The following is a 19,218-nucleotide window of genomic DNA, read 5'->3' on the forward strand; positions in this document are numbered from 1 at the left end:
GTGATTGGATATCCACCATTAAAATCCTCCTAAGGCCTATTGTACTGTTTATTTGACATCCAATCTGTTGATTAGGTCATACAGGCCCATATTCAGGGAAAAAACAATGATCAACTTGATCCTAAACTTTAATGTCCCCCAAAAAGTTTTTAATGGTCAACTCTCATTCACCACTGTTTCCCTTAGTGTTGTCCACCTTAGATTGAGATTTACCTAATTTTTTTTCTCAATCCATAAAATGATCTGAAAAAATAGATGGATGGCATGGATGAAACACATACATCATGGCGGGGCCCACAGAGCACCAACCACAGCCATTGGCTGGTGGCAGGGGAATAGCCAATCCGTTTCGTGGAGTTTCAAAGGACGCGGATTTCCTGCGAAAGCCTTTGGCATGGGATGCTGGGTGGGGTCCACGGTGATGTTTGTGATAAATCCATTCCGTCCATCCGTTATCCTACATAAAATTATATGGATTCAAAACTCAAGTGGGCCATACGAGAAGGATAACTGGGGAAAGAGTTTTCTACCGTTGAAACCTTCCTGGGCTCCACCTTGATTTTTATATGCCATCCAAACGATTTATAAGGTCATTCCCACTGGGATGAAGTGAAAACATGAAAAAATTAGCATGATAAGAAACTTTTATGGCCTTAAAAATGTTTCAACGGTGGTGACTGAATCACCTGTTTCCTCTTGTGCGGCCCACTCGAGTTTTCTATCCATCTAATTTTCTCTAGAATGTCTAAAATGATCTCAGAAAACAGATGAATGGAGCAGATTTATGACAAACATCAAGGTGGGCCCCACCCAGTATCCCAGCGCAGGAAGCAGGAATTTCCCGCGAGATGCTTTCGCAGGAACTCCCCGTCCGTTTCAAATCCCTTCGGGGTTTGAAATCCAAGGTGACACGTTGGATTACATTTAAAATCATTGTCATTTGTTGTACATGTAACATGTGCATCACTAGACTATTAATCCTTTAGACACATGGCGCATTAATAATATTCTAAAATAATTAAATTATCAATTGCACCACCATAATTACTTTACTTTAATAATTAGCATCGTCCAAACATTGTTCATGTAAATCAATGGTTAAAAATTATTGGTTAATCACTCGGACGTGATTTTGTACTTGTAGCCCATCTAAGACTTGATATTTCATCATTTTTTAGCAAAGTATATATTTTAACGGGCTTATTACAAATATTGTATCAAAATTTACATAAGTTCACTAATTAAAGATATTAAAGTTAATTTAGCAATTAAATTCAAACTCCTGCAAATATACTATAAATAACTACTTTTGATGCCAAACACAACCAAAGGAGAGGGGATTTCAAATCCAGGGGTTCCCAATCCAGGGGATTTCAAATCCATGGTCCCAAATAGGCCTTTTGTTTTTTTTTTTTTCAATTTACCATGACTCAAAACAATGAGGCAAGTCCGAATCTCATGTAGACCACATCACATCATTTAAAATCTCTTTAAAAAAAAATAAAAAAACACGAGCCACAAAAATATGACAAATAAACATTCCAATAAGCATTTGGAAGTTTTAAATGATGAGTGCTTAGTTAGTAGTTACTACTATTTTCTTGTCACTTGAGATTTGGATATGCCTCATTTTTAATATCACGTACTAAAATGATTTGAAATTAGTGGATAAAACACATACAACATTATAGGCCTACTAGCATCAATAGCCAACCAGATTGCATCCTACATGTATCTATTTATCCATGCCACCCATCATGTTTCTCATATCATTTCAATGCAACCCGAGATTACTATTATTATTTGGTGTGATCTGCTCCAACCTTATACCAACCTCATTTTGGGATCATAACTTAAAATGATACGGGGAAATGGGATGAATCATGTGAATAAACAGATACATGGCCCTTACAATGCACCCATTCTGGTTAGAGATGGAACGGCCTGTTAGGGGCTTTGTATAGCCTACCAAGATGCATGTGTATTATCCACATTGTCCATCCATTTTGAATTATTATTTTAGGGCACGGTCTCAAAAAGGTGACATTGAATGCTCAAGTGAACTGCACCATAGGAAACAGTGGGGATTAATTGCTTGCTGCTGAAAATTTCTTGGAGTCTACAAAAGTTTTAGATAGACCTGATATTTATGTTTTCCTTCCATGCAGGTTTATGTAACCTTATGAAGAGGTTGGATGGTAGGAACTCAATCCCCAACTGGTGGTCCACTTGAGCCTTTGATGTGGCTACCTTTTTAGGTTATACCATAAAATGATCTTTCGAGAAAAAAAAAAAAAAAAATCTTTTTTTTTCACACACTCAGGCCGTGGGATTTCCCCGCCTATGGGTACTCAAAACCCTTTACCAGGTGTTGAAACTCTTAAGAGTCTACCACCGGAGCAAGAGTAAGGTCCCATCTTTCAAAAATAAGTTGGAGGAGTGCATAAAACATATATATCACCGTGAGCCCCACATACCCCTGAAAATAACCATCGGTCTCTAGCTAGGTGCTGGTGAGGGCAGCACCCAGTCCGGTGCTAGAACCGGCAATGTGGTGGACCCTGACCGTGAGACCCACCTAGATATATGGATTGTATATCTATGTCATTCATTTGTTTCTTTTTAATCATTTCACAGCATAGTCTCAAAAATGAATCGCACCACAAGACTCCAAGAAATCAATTACTTATTCATCTAAGTTTAGTTTGATTGATTTAAGTAGAGTTAGGAGGATGACATATAGGTTGTACATATTGCCCGATATCATCCATGACCGATACAGCAGGATCAGCCTAAAACCGCCTGGAACAGAAGCGATGTGACCCATATGCCAGAACTGATGTTGGGTGAAGCCCAAAAATCACAAAGATCAGACAACCTGCCTGGTGGTAGTGATGTTGGCCACAGATTCATAGCCACTTATACAAATTCAACGTGCAAAATGAAAATCATATGTCCAGTGTTGTCCAATCAGTGCCATTTTAGCATTTCCTCCATCTACAGTGGGCTCGCAATCTGGGTTTCATGTACCACGTTTAGGATGGGTCCCAAATACACTTAAAATAATGGTGGGGAGCGATCACCAGAGGTCAGCTGAAGCCCCCCCTCGGAGAATAGTACAAATCTTGAATTATCTCCAAAAAGAAAATTTTCCTGCAAAACAAGAGGGACTTCCAAGTACACCACATGTCAACCCACAATGCTCTGGCCCAAAACTCTGCCCCGTCTAGATGTCTAACCATCGGGCGGGGCCCCATATACGCACTGAATACGGGTCATTTGCCTTTATAACCATCCATCACTTCATTGCGCAGTTCGGCCCTGACTGCTGAACAGCATAGATCTGGCGGGGCATGGCCCCCTGGCCCTGGGTGGTCCCACTCACCGGGTTCAGTAAAACAGAAGCCAAGCACAAGTTGGAAGTTCCAATTGATGTAGGGGTAGAACAAGGTTTGGGCTCAACCCGAACCCAACTGGCCCAACCCAAACTTTTGGTAGCTAGTGGGTTTGGCCGGGTTGAAGTTGGGCTGGCCTCCCACTGAAAATCCTGGACCAGGCCCCAGATAATGTTGGGCTTGGTTTCAGGATTCTGGCAACCTGACCGAACCCAAATCTGACCTTAATTGAAGTGCATATGAGCCGCATTAAAATGCATGAGACAGGTGAAACACCATGCCTTGCACGGAAAATCAGGTTAAATGGGAATCCTGCTCGCCGTGGTCTTGCAATGCAGGGTTCACAATCAGAATGGAAAAATAGATTTACGATAGGTTGTTACAGGTAGAGTGTGCTGTAACAGCAGTTACAGGCCATAAACGCCCTTACATAAAGGTAAGGGTGGCAACCATTACACATTACACTGTTGTAGCAGCCATAATGGTCCATTACAAGGCCAATACAGATTTTTCAGATTTTTTTCAATAAAGAAAAGAGAACGTAACGGCCATTACAGCCCTTCTAATACAAGTAATGGTGGGGGGTGGGGGTCATTATGGTCTTGGTTGCAAGTGCTATTTTAATGGTGTTTTTGATGGTTAGATGTTTAATTTTATGCATTAACCCACCCCAACCAGAATTTTGTTTGGGTTGAGAAGTCATTATTCCTTCCTCTTGTGGTTAGGTTGAGCTTGGGTCAACCTTCAACCCGACCCAATCCGCCCAAGCTGCACCCCGAGTCTGGTGTGAAAGGATAGTCTGATGGAAAAGGATGCAAGTGGGCTGCATCAGATAACAAATGCCTAATCAACATAACACTTCAATTCTCACACTAAAAACACTAAAGTGGAATATCTCCCATATGGGTACACAACGGGCAAACACAAGTGTTTCCATTTTGCCATCTACCTCCCCTCCCCCTTCTCACTTTTATTTTGAACAAGGCGGAAGCAACGACACATGCCACTCGTATATTACTCTAATTTAGTACTTGAATTACCTACTCAACTCATCCACGCCAAAGGAGGCATAGGAGAGAGATGCTTACTACAACAGGCAAGATATTTAGTTTGGCCCCATCAGCTCCAGACAGATGGACAGATGATCTGTAGTTCCGTAGAATCCCCAGATGCTGCATATAACCTGAACACTTGAAGCTGTCCATGAGGGGGGTAAAAAACTGAAACATGCATGGAAACAATGGGTCAGTTATTTAGTAGATAGGAGATGGTAAACACAACCATTTATGATGGATGGATAAACCCCACTGTTTCTTCTCTGTTGACACAAATATATGAAGTTGTAGAATAGTTTAGTACCAAAAACAGAAAAAGGGGGTGTATTTATGAACCAGGGTAACTGCAGATAACAATTTCAGACACAAACATTTATATACCACCTTTCGAGATTAGTATTTACAGGCACCAACACTACCACCATCATCAACACCACCACTACTATCAACAACATTATCAACATTATCACTGCCATCATAATCATCATCTTAACCTTTCTGTTAAAGAACAACATGTTCATAAGATGAGTGTAGCTGACATGAGGATGTTAAGATTGATGAGTAGCAAGATGCAGGGCAGGATTAAAAATGATTGCATTAGGGAACTAAAAGAGTGGGAACTTGGATGAAGGGAAGTAGACTTGGATGGCTTGGTCATGTGCAACAGAGACCACGAACCACACCAATTAGGAGTGATTTGGTACAATTTGAAGGCTCTAAATGGGCAAGGGGGAAGGCCCAAAAGAATGTGGCTGGAGATGGTAAGAAAAGACTTGACCTATGGTCTAAATGAAGGTCTGGACCTTGATAGAGTAGAATGGCGGAATAGGATTCATGTAGCTGACCCCAATTAATTTTGATAAGACTTGGATGATAATCATCATCATCATCTTAGACTTCCTCCCAGCAATTTGGGTCAAATTTTAAATGGTAGAAGGACAAAAGTTCCACAATCAGTTGCCCACTCGACATCAACCTTCGTCTCTCACTAGAGGCTCAAAATAAACAGTTAAAACATAACACTTTTTTTAAAAGATGTCAATTTATTTAACAAGACGGCAAAGCAGAAAGAATACAAGGAAAAAAGAAAACAAAACAAAAAGACCTGAAACTCACAACACGCGCTACAACCCACTCAAACTAGAGGCCTCAACTCTCAACAAAGCCGGCGACCATTCAAAAACACTTGATTTTGCTCAAAGAAAAACTCCTCTTGGATTATCACGTCCCGAAAGCATCCATTGTTCCACTCTTTCCAAACAGCCCAAAGCCCGTCTAGGCGAGAGAGCCTACAAACCACAAAACCAAATTTACCATGACCGCCTACAAACCACAAAACCAAATTACCATGACCGCCTACATGCCACCATATGAAGAAGCCTTTGATCAACCTTGGCATAACCCAAGAAACAGCAAAGAGTCCGAAGAAACCATCCCACACCTCCCTAAAGAACGGACAATGCAGAAAAAAATGACTCACTGACTCCTCGTCTTGCCAACACAAAGGGCGGGTTATGACGAGGCCCCTCTTCCTTGATTATCAATTGTCAACACCCTATTCCATCCAACTAGCCAAGCAAACGCCTCCACCTTAGTGGGGGACCATAGGACCAAAGAAAAAACATGTGCTTTATCACCTATACAAGAGCCATTGAATCAGATAGCATAGAGAAAAGAGATTTGACTGAAAACTTCTCCGACTTCGCCTCTAACCACAGCACCACATCAACCCCTTCCAAAAGAGAAACCCCTGATAGCTGATTTAAGCAGGCCACAAACTCTTCAAATTCAGACTCCAGAGGTCCCTTTTACATAAGGGAGTCCAAACCCTCGATCCGTATGGGATGAGAAACAATGATTAACTGAAATATTAGGGTCCACAGCCACTTAAGCAAGCCCCAGGAAAAGATCTTGAAGCTTGTGATCACCAAGCCACACATCCTTAAAAAACCTTACCCTAGAACCATCACCCACCCAAAAACCCATCCCTCTTACAACCACATCTTTTAAGACCATAATAGACCTCTACATTCCTGAACTACTGCGCGGAGAGACCTTTTTGGGCCACCAACCTTCCCACTCCACCCCACACTCCAAATCCATATCCTCAAAAGGGCCTCATTCATTAAGGCCAAATTGTGAATCCCCACACCCCCTTCCTCTTTTGGTATACAAACATCGACCCACTTCATCAGATGGAATTTATTTTTCGCCTCCCCACCTTGCCATAGAAAATCCCCTCTATGTTTCTACAACTTCTTGAGCACCCCCTTCGAACGTTTGAAAAAAGACAAAATATAGAGGGGGGTTCAAAAGTGTTGCATTTATGAGCATAATTCTACCTCCCAAGGATAAGAGCCTACTTTTCCAAACTAATAACTTTTGAATTTTCGATGACCAAATCCCAAATCTACTTCTTCACTTTCCCGAAGGCCTACATAGGTTGTAGGAAAGGACCCCTCCCTACATCCAAACATTCTCCCCACTTCCTCTTTAGACTACCATATACCCAAAATCAAGTGGAAATTTACCGATAAGCTCAACACCACTTCAAACCAAGCAATAGTTATCCAAAGATTATCAATGTGAGAGACCTTTGGATCATAGAAGAGGACGGTTTCGTCCGCAAACTGAAGATGGGACACTTGGAAATCCCCTCCATCCACCTTGAAGCCTGCAAATAAACCTCACTAACCCCTTTGGATAATATTAAACCCAACTTCCGCCACAACAACAAACAAGAACGGTGAGAGGGGATCCCCTTGCCTAGGACCCCTAGCCGACTTGAAGAAACCTCTGGAAGATCCATTGACTAGGACTGAAAATCTAGCTGAGCCAATGAATTCTGAGTTCCTGCTTCTCCGTTTAACCTCATATCCCATTCGACATAACATATAATCCAGGAACCCCCAATCAATATGGTCATAAGCTTTCTCCAAATCGTGCATAATGTCTCCTAAATTTTCTATTCTTAACAGCTCTCCGTTCGAAGTGTTTAGGGCTACAAGGGGTCATCATCGGAGAGATCCCTTGTCTCCTTTTCTCTTTGTGTTGGTTATGGATTTAAAGGCTTCTGTGTGGAGAATTTTCACCTCCCAATCAGTCAGTTGCAGTTTGCAGACGACGCTTTGCTTCTTTTTTTTCGAAGTTGATGAATCTAAGGTTGCTCTTTTGAGTATGACATTTTGTTGGTTTCAAGCTTTTTTCAGGTATGAAAATCAATTTATCCAAGACTAAGTTCTTTGGTATCAACTTAGATTATGAGGTTTGTAATCCTTTGGTTGCAAGGCATGTCTTCTCCCTACTCTTTACTTGGGTTTCCAACACCACCCCCCCCCCCCCCCCAGCTTTCGTATTTTTGTTTTTCTCTTGCATTTTGTTTCTCTTTGTTTTTTTGTTTCCTTGCCTTGTTTTTCTTATTCCTTTCAATAAAGGTTTCATCTTTCAAATAAAAATAATAATAATAAGCTTTCTCCAAATACAGCTTGCGAACCACTCCCCTTTTCCCCTCTCTATGTGGTGCAAATTGATATCTCATTTACAATCAACGAACTATCCAAAATTTGCCAGCCTTCCACATTGGCCCCCTGCACCTTAGAAATAATACAACCCAGAATGGCGGGGAACCTAGAAGAAAGAACCTTGGCCAGGATCTTGTACGGAGCACTTTTGAGACTGATTGGGAGGAAATCTTTTAGACAATAAGCACCTTCCCTTTTTGAAAACAAAGCTATGAATGTTGCACCCATCACCGATGCTAGTTGCTATTTTTGAAAAGTCAACAATGAAACCCATAACATCTTTTTTAAGCATATCCCAAAAATCTGAAAGAATCAGAAACTCATCCGGACCTGGTACTTTGTCTCTCCCCAATTCCTAAATAGCTTTCTTCACCTCCTCCGAAATAACCCCTTTCCAATGACGCGGCCTGTTCTACGCATAAAACCTCGAACCACAAATTATCTGAGGTCGAGATATATTAGGATTAGAGAGTAAATCCATATAAAAGGACACAATGGCCTCACAAACAATCGATTTCCCTTCTTTGAGAAACCAGCCACACTCACCGTTATTCCCCCACCCAAGGATTTCTCAAAAGAAAATCTGGGGACATTAAAATTCCCTCCTATACACAATCAATCCATTGCCACACAAGGGATCCATACGCTTCTTTTTTTTTCCTTTTCTTTTTTGTCTTTTTGCTTCTTTTTTTTTTTTTGAGCAATAACTGGAACTTTATTAAAATACTCATCAGAATTTTTCAGATAAAATCATGTTTCCTGATCAAATTTTCATATGAAATTTCAAAAAATAATAACAATAGTAATTTGAAATTTCATCCATCTTGTGAAGCATTGAATGGATTTTCTAATCTGAAATAAAATGAGATTTCAGCTGAAACTTTTGAACCTTTTATGTTGCTTTTCAAAGAGGAAGATTGCTCTATTAAGAACAGAAATATGATCACGAGAATGGAAAGAACACAAGGTTACCTCTATTCTGACGGTAGAAGTGCAATCTCAATTTCCTGGAGAGACTTTCCTTTGGTTTCAACAATGTTCCTTTTCACAAAGAACACTGCCATCAAGCAAAAGGAAGAAAATATCGAGTACAAGATCTGCGGTCCGAGTTGTTCCAGCAAGCGCAAGAACAGCAAACCAACAAAGAAATTCACCACCTGAAGGTCACAAGTAAACAGATCCAATGGTTGATAAGAAAGAAGGCATCTTAAGTTCTTCATGAATATAATGGAAACTACAAGAAGCACCTGCTTAGATGACGGTATTTGTATAATCTTTCAGAAACAGAAAACAAAAGAACAACAACCAGAACAACGGAAAAATGATTGTAATCGGCTCCCAGGAATGAAAATTCAATGATTTTGAAATACATAAATATGGTCTCCTGAACATTGTATTGGGCATCAATAATTCTTTTCTCGTATTATTGTTTACTTATTCATCCTTTTCTCCAAGTCAATACTTCTTTTTCTACTATTGTTTATTATTTATCTGTTTTTTTTTTCAAAGGCTGCCAGCCATAATCAAACTTGGAGCAATGTTTCACAAACATAGAATTTGGGTTCAATTCCCAATTTATCATTCTAGAAGGGAGAAGTAAACGATACCTCGCCCACGAAAATGGATATTATCCCCAGGCCCTGTGTTTGTATAAATGAGAGCCATTGCTCAGTGAACCAGTCCATTGATGGTCTACAAAAAAGACTCCCATGCTAGAGAACCTAGCCATCCAATTTCTCACCCAACGAGCATGGGTAGATCATTGCAGTATTTTTCTTTCTTTTCTTTTCTTTTCTTTTTTTTTTTTCTTAACCATCTTTTTCCAACCAAGTGAAGGGTCTCACCAGGAATGTTCTGGGCATGATCCATCCAATGGGCCTCATCAGATCATCTTTCTGAATTAATGAACATGGGCACAACCTGTACAAACTCAAGGTCTCAGAGATCCTACACAGATCCTTGGGCCAAGGATCAAGCAAATCCAAAAAGATAAGAGTTTGTCCCTTTCCACAGTTCCGCTATTAAAAATGAAAAGCAGGTAGAAGAATATTACCCAATGCACGCACATGCAGATTGCCATAGCTTTCGCTCGAATCCGGCTGGGAAAAATTTCTGGTAAGAGAAGGCCAGGGACTGGACCAGCTCCCAGTGCAAATGTCAGGACAAACCTGCATAAAGAAGTTCATATTTAGCCTCCCTAACAAAGGGACAACAGGATCCCAAACAGAGTCACATAGAGAAGATTCTAAAGCAGTATTCTATTTTCGCTCCCACAAAGTACAGTAAAATATCTGCAAATGAAGAAAAAATTGATAAACTCTATCGAACAGTTTTGACGGCCAAACCCTGACAAAGTGTCCACGGCTCCATGTGAAAAATATACATCCTTGAACTGATAACTACTGCTTGAGATCTCATTTTTCACGGAGTTTTCATCCACTCAGCCAAGAAGTAGATTTTTTTTCAACATATGATGACTTGAACTTGCAGAACCCAAAGATCATTTTCCCAATCAAATCCCAGCGTATGAACAATGATTTTCATGAAATATCATAACAAATCTGGTTATGATTTTTGAGTTCCGCTATCTAAGAGAATATAATCATTTGCGTCTACTACAATTGATAGTACCAATGGGACTTCATTTCAACAACAACAACCAAAAAAAAAAAAGTGTCAGACATGACTATTTGAAGTTGATGAACTAAAGTGAATTGTAAGGACCCATTTCGGTGCCACTTAAAAATGATTTCGTCTCTTTTTATTTAAATGTAAGCTTGTGTTAGCAATCAATTTTTTGGTAGAGATTGAGGCCCTGTTCGGTAGACGCCTAAAAATCAGTTAATCTCATTTTGCTTAATGGTAATTATGCATCAGAGAACTTGATCTCTGAGATAGTAATGAGTTCATTTTTACAGTTATTACACATTAGAGATCAAGATGCATAATTACTGTTAACTAAAATGAGATGAACTCTTTTTCAGGCGCCTACCAAACAGGGCCTAAAATATAACCAAGGTGTGTGTGTGTCCTCTGATACAAAATTAATATTAACTAAAATGAGATGAAAATATTTTTCAAGTGGCACCTGAGCATGCCCTAAAAATTAAAACTTGCCACCCAAAATCAAAATGAGTTTTAGGAATAAAAATTTTCCTTCAAAATAATAAATTATCAGTAGCAAGGCAGAGGCACATAAGTGAAATCCTTCAAAGCCAATATATATATATATATATATATATATATATATATATATATATATATATATATATATATATATATATATATATATATATATATATATATATATCTTCAAAGCCTATCATCTATTAAGACCGTCTATCCATTTCAAGGCTCGGAGTGGCATAGGACATTTTCCTACAAGGAGACTTCAGTATAATAAGTAACAGCATCAAATTCAAACTGTCTTGAACCCCAAGTTCTGACAAAAAGTGGCACAACTTTTCCCATTTAAAAATAATAATAATAATAATAAATTAAAAGCTTTCTGATCGACTTGAGACTCAGCCAAGTTGACTCATACTTAGGCTCTGGTTACCAAGCCCAAACTCCAGGTTCTATACAACCAGAGGGGTTTTCAGTGACATGGTCAAGTTAACTTGGAAATTCAAAGAAATATTTCAAGCAGTCCAAGTTTCCGAATATTAATAAAGATGCTCATTCAACTAGTAACAAAATATGGAAGGAAAGGTGGTCAACTTTGCATTTGGCTTTATAAGGTCTTCAGTAATTTTCAGGAGTTGGAAGGGAACTTTAGTTGTTCTACAAAAGACAATGGAGGATTTTAACAGTCTTCTGTGGATATCAGGAGCTTCTGGTCTTTGATTCAACAATTAGATGCCAGCGTCTGTCTTTCTGGTAGATGATTGTAGTTCTCAGCTCTTACAGTTATCAAATACCCCAGCCAAGGTGTTTAATACTCACAATAACATTCCACCAACAGACAGATACAAAGCTTCAGAGGCTTGATTATGAAGAGTTGCTGCAGTGACCTGCAGGCCCATTGATACCGCCTGCATAAGTCAGATACATGAAACCAAAAGTTAGATCATCTAGCACATTATAGAATATGAAAACAGCTAATCTCTGAAAATCAAGTAATTACTTTCAGTAAAATTTACCATGCCCATGAAGCTCCCCAGAAGAAGTACCCTCCTTCCTAGTTTATCCATCAAAAGCATCGCAACAAATGATCCTGAAAACAAAGTGGAAAATGAGAATAAAAAATCCAACTTAAAGCAAGCTTACAGAACAGTTTGAGTGAGTCCGAAGTAAGGAAAACATACAAAAAAGTCAACTGAGTAGTCAAAAACAAACCAAACCAGTAGAAGAAAAGCTTGAGCAAATTGCAAGTTGAAGTTTTACTTTTAAACCATTCATGCAAATTATGTAAGAAGCAAGTATCCATACCCAATAAATTTGCAAATCCTACACACATGTTTGCCACATCTGGAGGTACTCCGGCACTTTTAAAGACGGCCGAAGAGAAATAGAATACAGCATTTATACCAGATAACTGCTGTAAAGCAAATAGTGTTGATCCAATAAAAACAACTGCAAAATGGAACAGTGAATTATGGAGCGGCACTTTTTTGGGGAAAATGGAAGAGTGTGTAAAAGTTTTTTTAAAAATGCATAAAGAAGCAGAATAGGTACCTCTGAAATTGCGACCATAAATTAGATCTGAAAACCGTACACTTTCCATGTCATCCCCTCTGTCTGACCGATATAGCTCCGCCATCGCAGATTTGACATGTGATCCTCCCAAGAGCCTCTCAAATTCAGCTTCAGCTTCAACGCATTTTCCTTGCTGTTAGATGACAATAACAGATAATAAACAGTCTGTTATTTTAGGTATTCAAGCACTAGTTGATACAGCATGTGTTGCTGCTTCCAACAGTGTCACACATGAACATGAATGTCCAAGCATCAAGGGACCTCATCTTTATAGTTACATTAAGTAAAACAAAATAAAAACAAAAACTAAGGGTCCAAAAACTTCTCACACAGTAAAAGTTTGCTAAAAATACAAAATGCACTAGGAAAAAGGATTAGACTAAACCTTGAATTGACAACCAAAAAAAATTAACATATTGCAGCATCTTTGCTGGATGAATGACCCAATAAACACTACCACAACTAGTCAATTCATAACATGAAAAGGGCCTACTAATTGCCATTATAAACTGAACCTAAGATCACCAAATGGTGATATTTGCCATGTCTACATCCTCTCCTAATGTGAAGAATGTGACTTATTGGAACCTGGAAGTGTCTTTCGACGGTAAGACTGCTCTTCTCCAAGAAAGTGGTAGAACATACTCTTTTCCCTTCTTAGCAATACTAGTGCGCCTGAGCCATGATCTAAACAGAACTACCTATAATCTTTTATCTTCTTCTTTTTTGGTTTCGGGTGGGGTTCGTTCTCTTTAAGTCATCAGTTGGCATTGGCACATGATAAAGATCGATAGATACTATCATAATAATCAACACCACCACCTAAGCCTTATCCCAATTAATTGGGGTCGGCTAAATGAATCCTCCAAAAAAAGGAAGTGTGTCGTGTGCATGCACGGGTGTGGTGTGGAGAGAGAGAGAGAGAGAGAGAGAGAGAGAGATGCAAAAACAAATGTCAACAAAATAAATGAATCTCCTTATCAGAAGAAACTTAGGCGTGAAAGGAAATGACCTTATAAAGCCAGTGAGGACTCTCTGCGCAGAACTCCATGCCAACAGCAAGTATTGCAGCAGGAATGGCAGAAACCCAGAAACACACACGCCACCTGTTAGAATATTGGGTTAAGAGATATTTGGAGGCTAACAATTAACAATAATTAGCTCCAAGCACTGAAAGAAAAGAAATGCACACATGATCATTCAAATTCAATTAACTATAGTATGCTCTGCATATTTCCTACCAACCCAAAATCTCCTTTGTCAGGATTCCAATAAAAAGAGCCCCTATAATTCCCAGACATGTTGCAATTTGAATAAAGCTTCCATAAGTACCCCTCACGAAAGAAGGTGAAACCTGCTTGTCAACAAAAGGGAAGCTTGTGAATAAGTACCAAACATAGAACCAAGAGATAAAACTCAAGAATCATAGAAGAAATAAAACAACTATCTTTTTTATACCTCTGTCACATAAAGAGATGCAACAGGTGGTCCAAGGCCCATTCCTATTCCAACAAACAACCTCCCAAGTAGCATACCTTCCAAATTTTTTGTTGTTGCACTGTAGATGCATGTTTTCTCTTAGTAAGGCTCATATGGTAACAGCATTAAAACAAAAAACAACAGATTTTATCTATTGAAGAAAGCCTCATGTGAAATTGTTAACAGCACCAAAAGAATAATAAACAAGAAATCTGATCTATTGAAGAAGGTGTGAAGCAAAAGGAGGTCCTAAGAAAGACGACAGTTAATTGTTTGGGCCATAATTAAATTCTAACAAGATAAAAAGAGGATGGGAACAAATTTTTAAAAATCAAAAATCAAAACTAACATTGTTTGCATACTATTTCAGAAAACAAGTTAATTCCAGTTAATTAACTTGGTTTAAGGTTTGGTAGCACCTTTTACCACTTGAGAGTACAGTCAGGTAGGGAAAGACGATGAACCACAGGTTTTACTTTGTAAATTTCAAGTTGTAACGTAGCTGCCAAAAGCAACAAAAGTAAATATGGACGTGCAAATGATTGGCACTACAGTATTTCAAACTATTTTGGACATCATTATTTTCTCTATAGTCATTCCAATTTTTTAGTTCATTAGTTCTCTTTCGTGAGGACTGACTGATCACGACAACCAGTGGTAGGTTAACTTCACCTGCATCCCTTTTTACAAGCATTTTCCCTTAAAAAGATAAGCTACTTACTGGGGCAAAAGTGGAAACAAATAAATCTTAAGGCAGAAAAGAGGGTCATGACATACTTTTTTTTGTTTTGTTTTTTTGTTTTTTTTTTTTTTTTATTTCGAACGGCAACTGAAAATATTATTGCAAAAGAAATGAAACATAAAACAGACCATGGAGATGATGAGATACTTTTTTTAATGGCAACTGAAAATATTATTGCAAAAGGATCAAAAGATGAACAAGAAGACCATGGAGATGAGGAGAAATCATCTCAAACCAAAACAAAAGGCCTCCCAAAAAACAAAATGAGGCAGCCCTAAATAACAGAAATCCCCACAGACACAAAAGACTCCCAAGAAGAAAGACCCAGCTGAAAGCTCTCCCCTCAACGCTGCCCATTCCAAAACCATGGCTAGTGAGAAGGAACAAAGGGGTAATTTTGTCTTCAAAAATCCCCATATATCTCTTTCGAAATGCCGCATAATATAGCATAAGGAAGCATTTTCCGGAGAATCTTCCCTTCAGAAGGAAAAGGGCCCCTGCCCCCACCCGACTAGCAAGGCTGGAATGGAATTGTTGAGCATCAAATAGGTTGAAGAAATGATTCCAAACATTTCTAGCATTATCGCAATGCAAGAAGAGATGGTTGAGGGAATCTTCTGCCCAAACACGCATAGCATGCCTGTTCGGAATCAGGATATTCCTCCTATTAAGTTCATCAATTGTAAGAATCTTGTTAGCCATGGCAATCCATGCAAAGGTTTGCACTCTCGGAGGGATGAAAGACTTCCACACCATGGCCAATGGTAAAGAGATTTAGATGAGGATTTGCCATCGTTCTACCAAATCTACGTCCCTAATCTTCTTCAAGAGGACAAATCTTAGAATTGTAGAGAATTCCCATAAGCCTACTGAAAGCTCCCACCTGCTTGTAACTGAGATTACGATCAGTCAAGACATTTCAGATCACTGTTCCTCTCACAACCTTTGCTCCTTTGCGCAAAGACAAATTGAAGGTTATGAGTTATCTTCTCTCGTACCAAAGTCTTACATTTTTCCAAGAGAACTAAGTCGCCCTTCCCCACTTAATTCTCCACTCTTTGCTATTCATAAGATCGAGATTCTATTGAAATCGAAAAATGCATGACTCATCTTTTAGGGAGATTTGATTGTAACAAGAATGAAAACCCGGTTTCCTCCTTTGAGGAGCGATTTGAGGGAATTTGAGAGACAGTCCCTAATCTCTCTTCTTTCTCTCTTGCAGGAAACCAAGATTGATAAGTAATTGCAAGACACTATGCGTTGGAAGAAGGCAGCCTCAGGAGTTTTCTCAGTTCGCTCTCTATATGCTGATCTCGTGAAGGTGGGAGACCACACTCTCATTGCTCCCACGTCGGAGATATGGAAATATGGTGCTCCCCCTAAACTAGCAGCTTTTGGTTGGCTAGCAAGGAGGAGCAGAATCCTCACTATAGACAATCTCCAAAGACGTGGCATGATCCTCCCAAATATCTGCCTTTTGTGTTTCAATCAAGCAGAGACAGTTGACCACCACCTCCTCCATTGCCCTTTCTCGTCAGGAATTTGGAATCAGATTCTCTCTCTTGTGTCGGTTAGCTGGGTCATGCCAGGGGTCATCAGGGATCTCGTAATCACTCGGCACGCTGAGGAAGGAAGTAAGTCTTAGGAGGAGGAAATGGCATATGGCTCTTCTAGGGGTGCAGTGGACAATTTGGGTTGAAAGGAACAACTGTTGTTTCCTCAACAGAAGAAGTTCTGAGGCTGGGGTTTTTTTTAGGATTACCCGATTCCTGCGAGATGGGGCTCCGTGATGTTAGAGGGGACTCCCACTGGTGGCACTGGTTTTGTTCTTGTATTTTAGTATTCTTAGGCTTCTTTCTTTTTTGGTGCTCTTAGGTCCTTTTTAGTCCTAGGTTTTTTCTTCTCTTCTGGTTTGGTTTTTTGTTTACTTTTCTGTTTTGCTTCAGCTCTTCCTTTTCAATAAAGCATCACCTTTCAAAAAACAATATAAAAATTTTATTAAAATAAAATAAATAAATAAATAACAAAAAAAAAACGATAACCATCAAATCAAAACAGATGCCAAATCATGTGCCACCTAATACAGAACTGACACATAATTCCTGAAAACAGATTAGAACTGAATCTCTAGAACATGGAGTTAACATAATTTTCTGCAATGCAGCCTAGATGTGGTTTGTTTATATTTACATTCTTAACAAGAAAAAGCTGCCACGTGATTTCTCCCTTGAATGACTAAACACATGAACCTAGGCTCCATACAAATGGGAGGCATCGGATTCTGAGGTGACACTAACCAATAAGATGATCAGATTCCAGCTCCAATTACCAGTGAAGACAAAATATTGCTTAATGGCATTTTTCATTATCATTTTGTTTTTTCTTTGAAGGGTATGCAGCATATTGCAAACTTGCATTCAACAAAACGGTTAAAAACAGCAAGGATGATTGGTATTATCAAGAAACAAAGCCTTCTAGGTGAAAAAGCACACATGAGAGCAACTTTCCACTATGAAAATGTGCATATTTTGAAGGGTACCAACCAAACTAGATATAGTACCAACATAAAACATCACTATAAAAGCCAGGAGTAAGTTTAGTTACGTTACCTGAGAGAAGCCCCAATAATCATTGGCAAAGCACTCAACTGGAAAGCCCTACGACGTCCAATCCCATCAGAAATCCAACCACTAAGAAGACATCCAACAAAGGCACCACCCAAACAAATACTAACAACAAGACCTATGTCCACCATAAGATATACAGCTCTATAAAAACAGCAACCCAAATGCAAGATACAAATTAATAAATAGATGTGACAGAAAATCCCATAATAAAAAACAAGTACCTTCAGCCAAAGTATTCCCACCAAACCCAAGATCTAAAGCAATGCTTTCAAGTGGTTCGTTAACAACTCTGCATCAAAGACCACAAATCAATTTTCTGTTTCCATGTTATATATGCTCTGGAGATACATCTCGTAACAAGATGATGAGTTTCAAAGATACATACCCAGTGTGGTAACCAAATAAGAATGAAGAAATGGTAGCTACACAGACATGCGGCAAAGAGAGTCTCGAAGAAGGTTGTGTACCTTCTTGCCCCATACCATTCTGTGAACGTTCTGAAACCCACAAGAGGATTTAATTAGAAAACAACCAGAAGCTGTTTAGTTTGATTCTTATAAAAACTAAGATCAGTTTCAAACATGAATCCAAAAATGGGTACACCCCAAATACAATAAAAACTCTTATCCCAAGGTAGTGTTTGGATGCATATCAATAAGGCAGAATCCTGCCATTACCGTGACATAAAAAGTTTCTGCTTGGATAAGAAACGTTTCCAATCACGACAAGAGACGGAAATACATTGGTTCCACAGCTTTATTGAGCCCATTACTTGATAATGCAGGGTGTTTGATCTTTATCCCAATAAAACGGGTCAGTCAAATGACATGAAAATATAATTCAATAATTACCACTCCAAACGCAACATTACAAAAATCAAATAATCAATCAATGATTAAAAATAATAATTAATAAATATCCTAAAACATGAAGAAAAAAATCTATTTTCGAGAAGGGGTTAAGATCATCCAACCGCCTGAATTACCTTCTCTGTCTAGTAGATCCATGCCCTCCCTCGATGACAACCGTTTGTGCATGGAAGAAGAATCACGCAGAATTGGGCGTCCCCACATGCCCTAACAATATTAGCCTTTCCACTAACCAAAAAAAAAAAACCCAGAGTTAGAGAATCGAATTACAGATAAAAGATAATTCCGACTGCAACCACCATAGCATCAATTCTATAAGCTAATCACCGCCAATTACAAAAAAAAAACAAAAAACAAAAAAAAGGACACATTGAGGAATTGAATTTCATACAAGGTCTCGAAATTGGCAAATTCAACTGCCCGAATGAAATTCTCCCTAAGAATTGGAGCTAAAAACAGAAGCTTTTTCGCAAATCAATGACTGAAATCCCATCCCTTTACAGATTATGCAGTTATAAATGAAATTCAGTGATCTAAAATCACAGAAGCACGAGAATTGAAAACCAATTCGTCAGTTTTCTGTTGAAATTTCTGAAATGAAAAAGGAGAAAGATTACAGATCTCTCAAGAGTGCATGCATAGCGGATGGCCAGGTTTACTACCACGTTCGCCGAGTAGCGGATGAGATCTTCTGTTGGTGACGCGCCACACGTGACGAAAGAAGACTCCGAGTCAATGCACCTCAAATCAAGGAGTTAGTTATATAATACATGGTCCGCAACTTCGTACGGTACACACGAGTTTCAATTCCAACATGTAGAAATGATTTATT

At 39.0% G+C, this 19,218-nt stretch overlaps 1 protein-coding gene across 6 annotated transcripts; it reads right to left on the reverse strand.

Moving 5' to 3' along the window:
* Nucleotides 1–3,735: 3,735 nt before the first annotated feature.
* On the reverse strand, nucleotides 3,736–18,686 carry LOC131223050 (probable plastidic glucose transporter 2). 6 transcript variants are annotated; one of them, XR_009160274.1, is made up of 15 exons: nucleotides 18,494–18,683; nucleotides 17,903–18,014; nucleotides 17,739–17,806; nucleotides 17,500–17,632; nucleotides 14,128–14,227; nucleotides 13,911–14,023; nucleotides 13,682–13,775; nucleotides 12,649–12,802; nucleotides 12,403–12,546; nucleotides 12,114–12,187; nucleotides 11,917–12,005; nucleotides 10,025–10,139; nucleotides 8,944–9,128; nucleotides 4,484–4,615; nucleotides 3,736–4,194 (listed from the first exon to the last, which is right to left on the reverse strand). XR_009160274.1 is itself a non-coding variant. In XM_058218330.1 (14 exons), the coding sequence occupies exons 1-13, from the start codon at nucleotides 18,588–18,590 to the stop codon at nucleotides 8,946–8,948; spliced, it is 1,476 nt and encodes a 491-aa protein (XP_058074313.1). In that variant the 5' UTR covers nucleotides 18,591–18,683; the 3' UTR covers nucleotides 4,278–4,615; nucleotides 8,944–8,945. The 6 variants fall into 6 exon arrangements, 3 of the variants coding, with proteins under 3 accessions (XP_058074313.1, XP_058074314.1, XP_058074315.1); XR_009160272.1 differs by having other exon boundaries at nucleotides 3,736–4,218; XR_009160273.1 differs by having other exon boundaries at nucleotides 3,736–4,267.
* Nucleotides 18,687–19,218: the final 532 nt, after the last annotated feature.

This window comes from Magnolia sinica, chromosome 13, assembly GCF_029962835.1.
Source record: "Magnolia sinica isolate HGM2019 chromosome 13, MsV1, whole genome shotgun sequence".
NCBI lineage: Eukaryota > Viridiplantae > Streptophyta > Magnoliopsida > Magnoliales > Magnoliaceae > Magnolia > Magnolia sinica.

Bases quoted from the DNA above. Each gene is read 5' to 3' on its own strand.
- LOC131223050 (XM_058218330.1), bottom strand. From the start codon at position 18,590: ATGTGGGGACGCCCAATTCTGCGTGATTCTTCTTCCATGCACAAACGG. The intron at 13,776-13,910 runs GTAGGAAATATG...ATATTCTAACAG, and splicing joins ACAAAGGAGATTTTGGGTTG to GTGGCGTGTGTGTTTCTGGG. The intron at 9,129-10,024 runs GTAATATTCTTC...TGTGACCTTCAG, and splicing joins TCTGCATGTGCGTGCATTGG to GTGGTGAATTTCTTTGTTGG.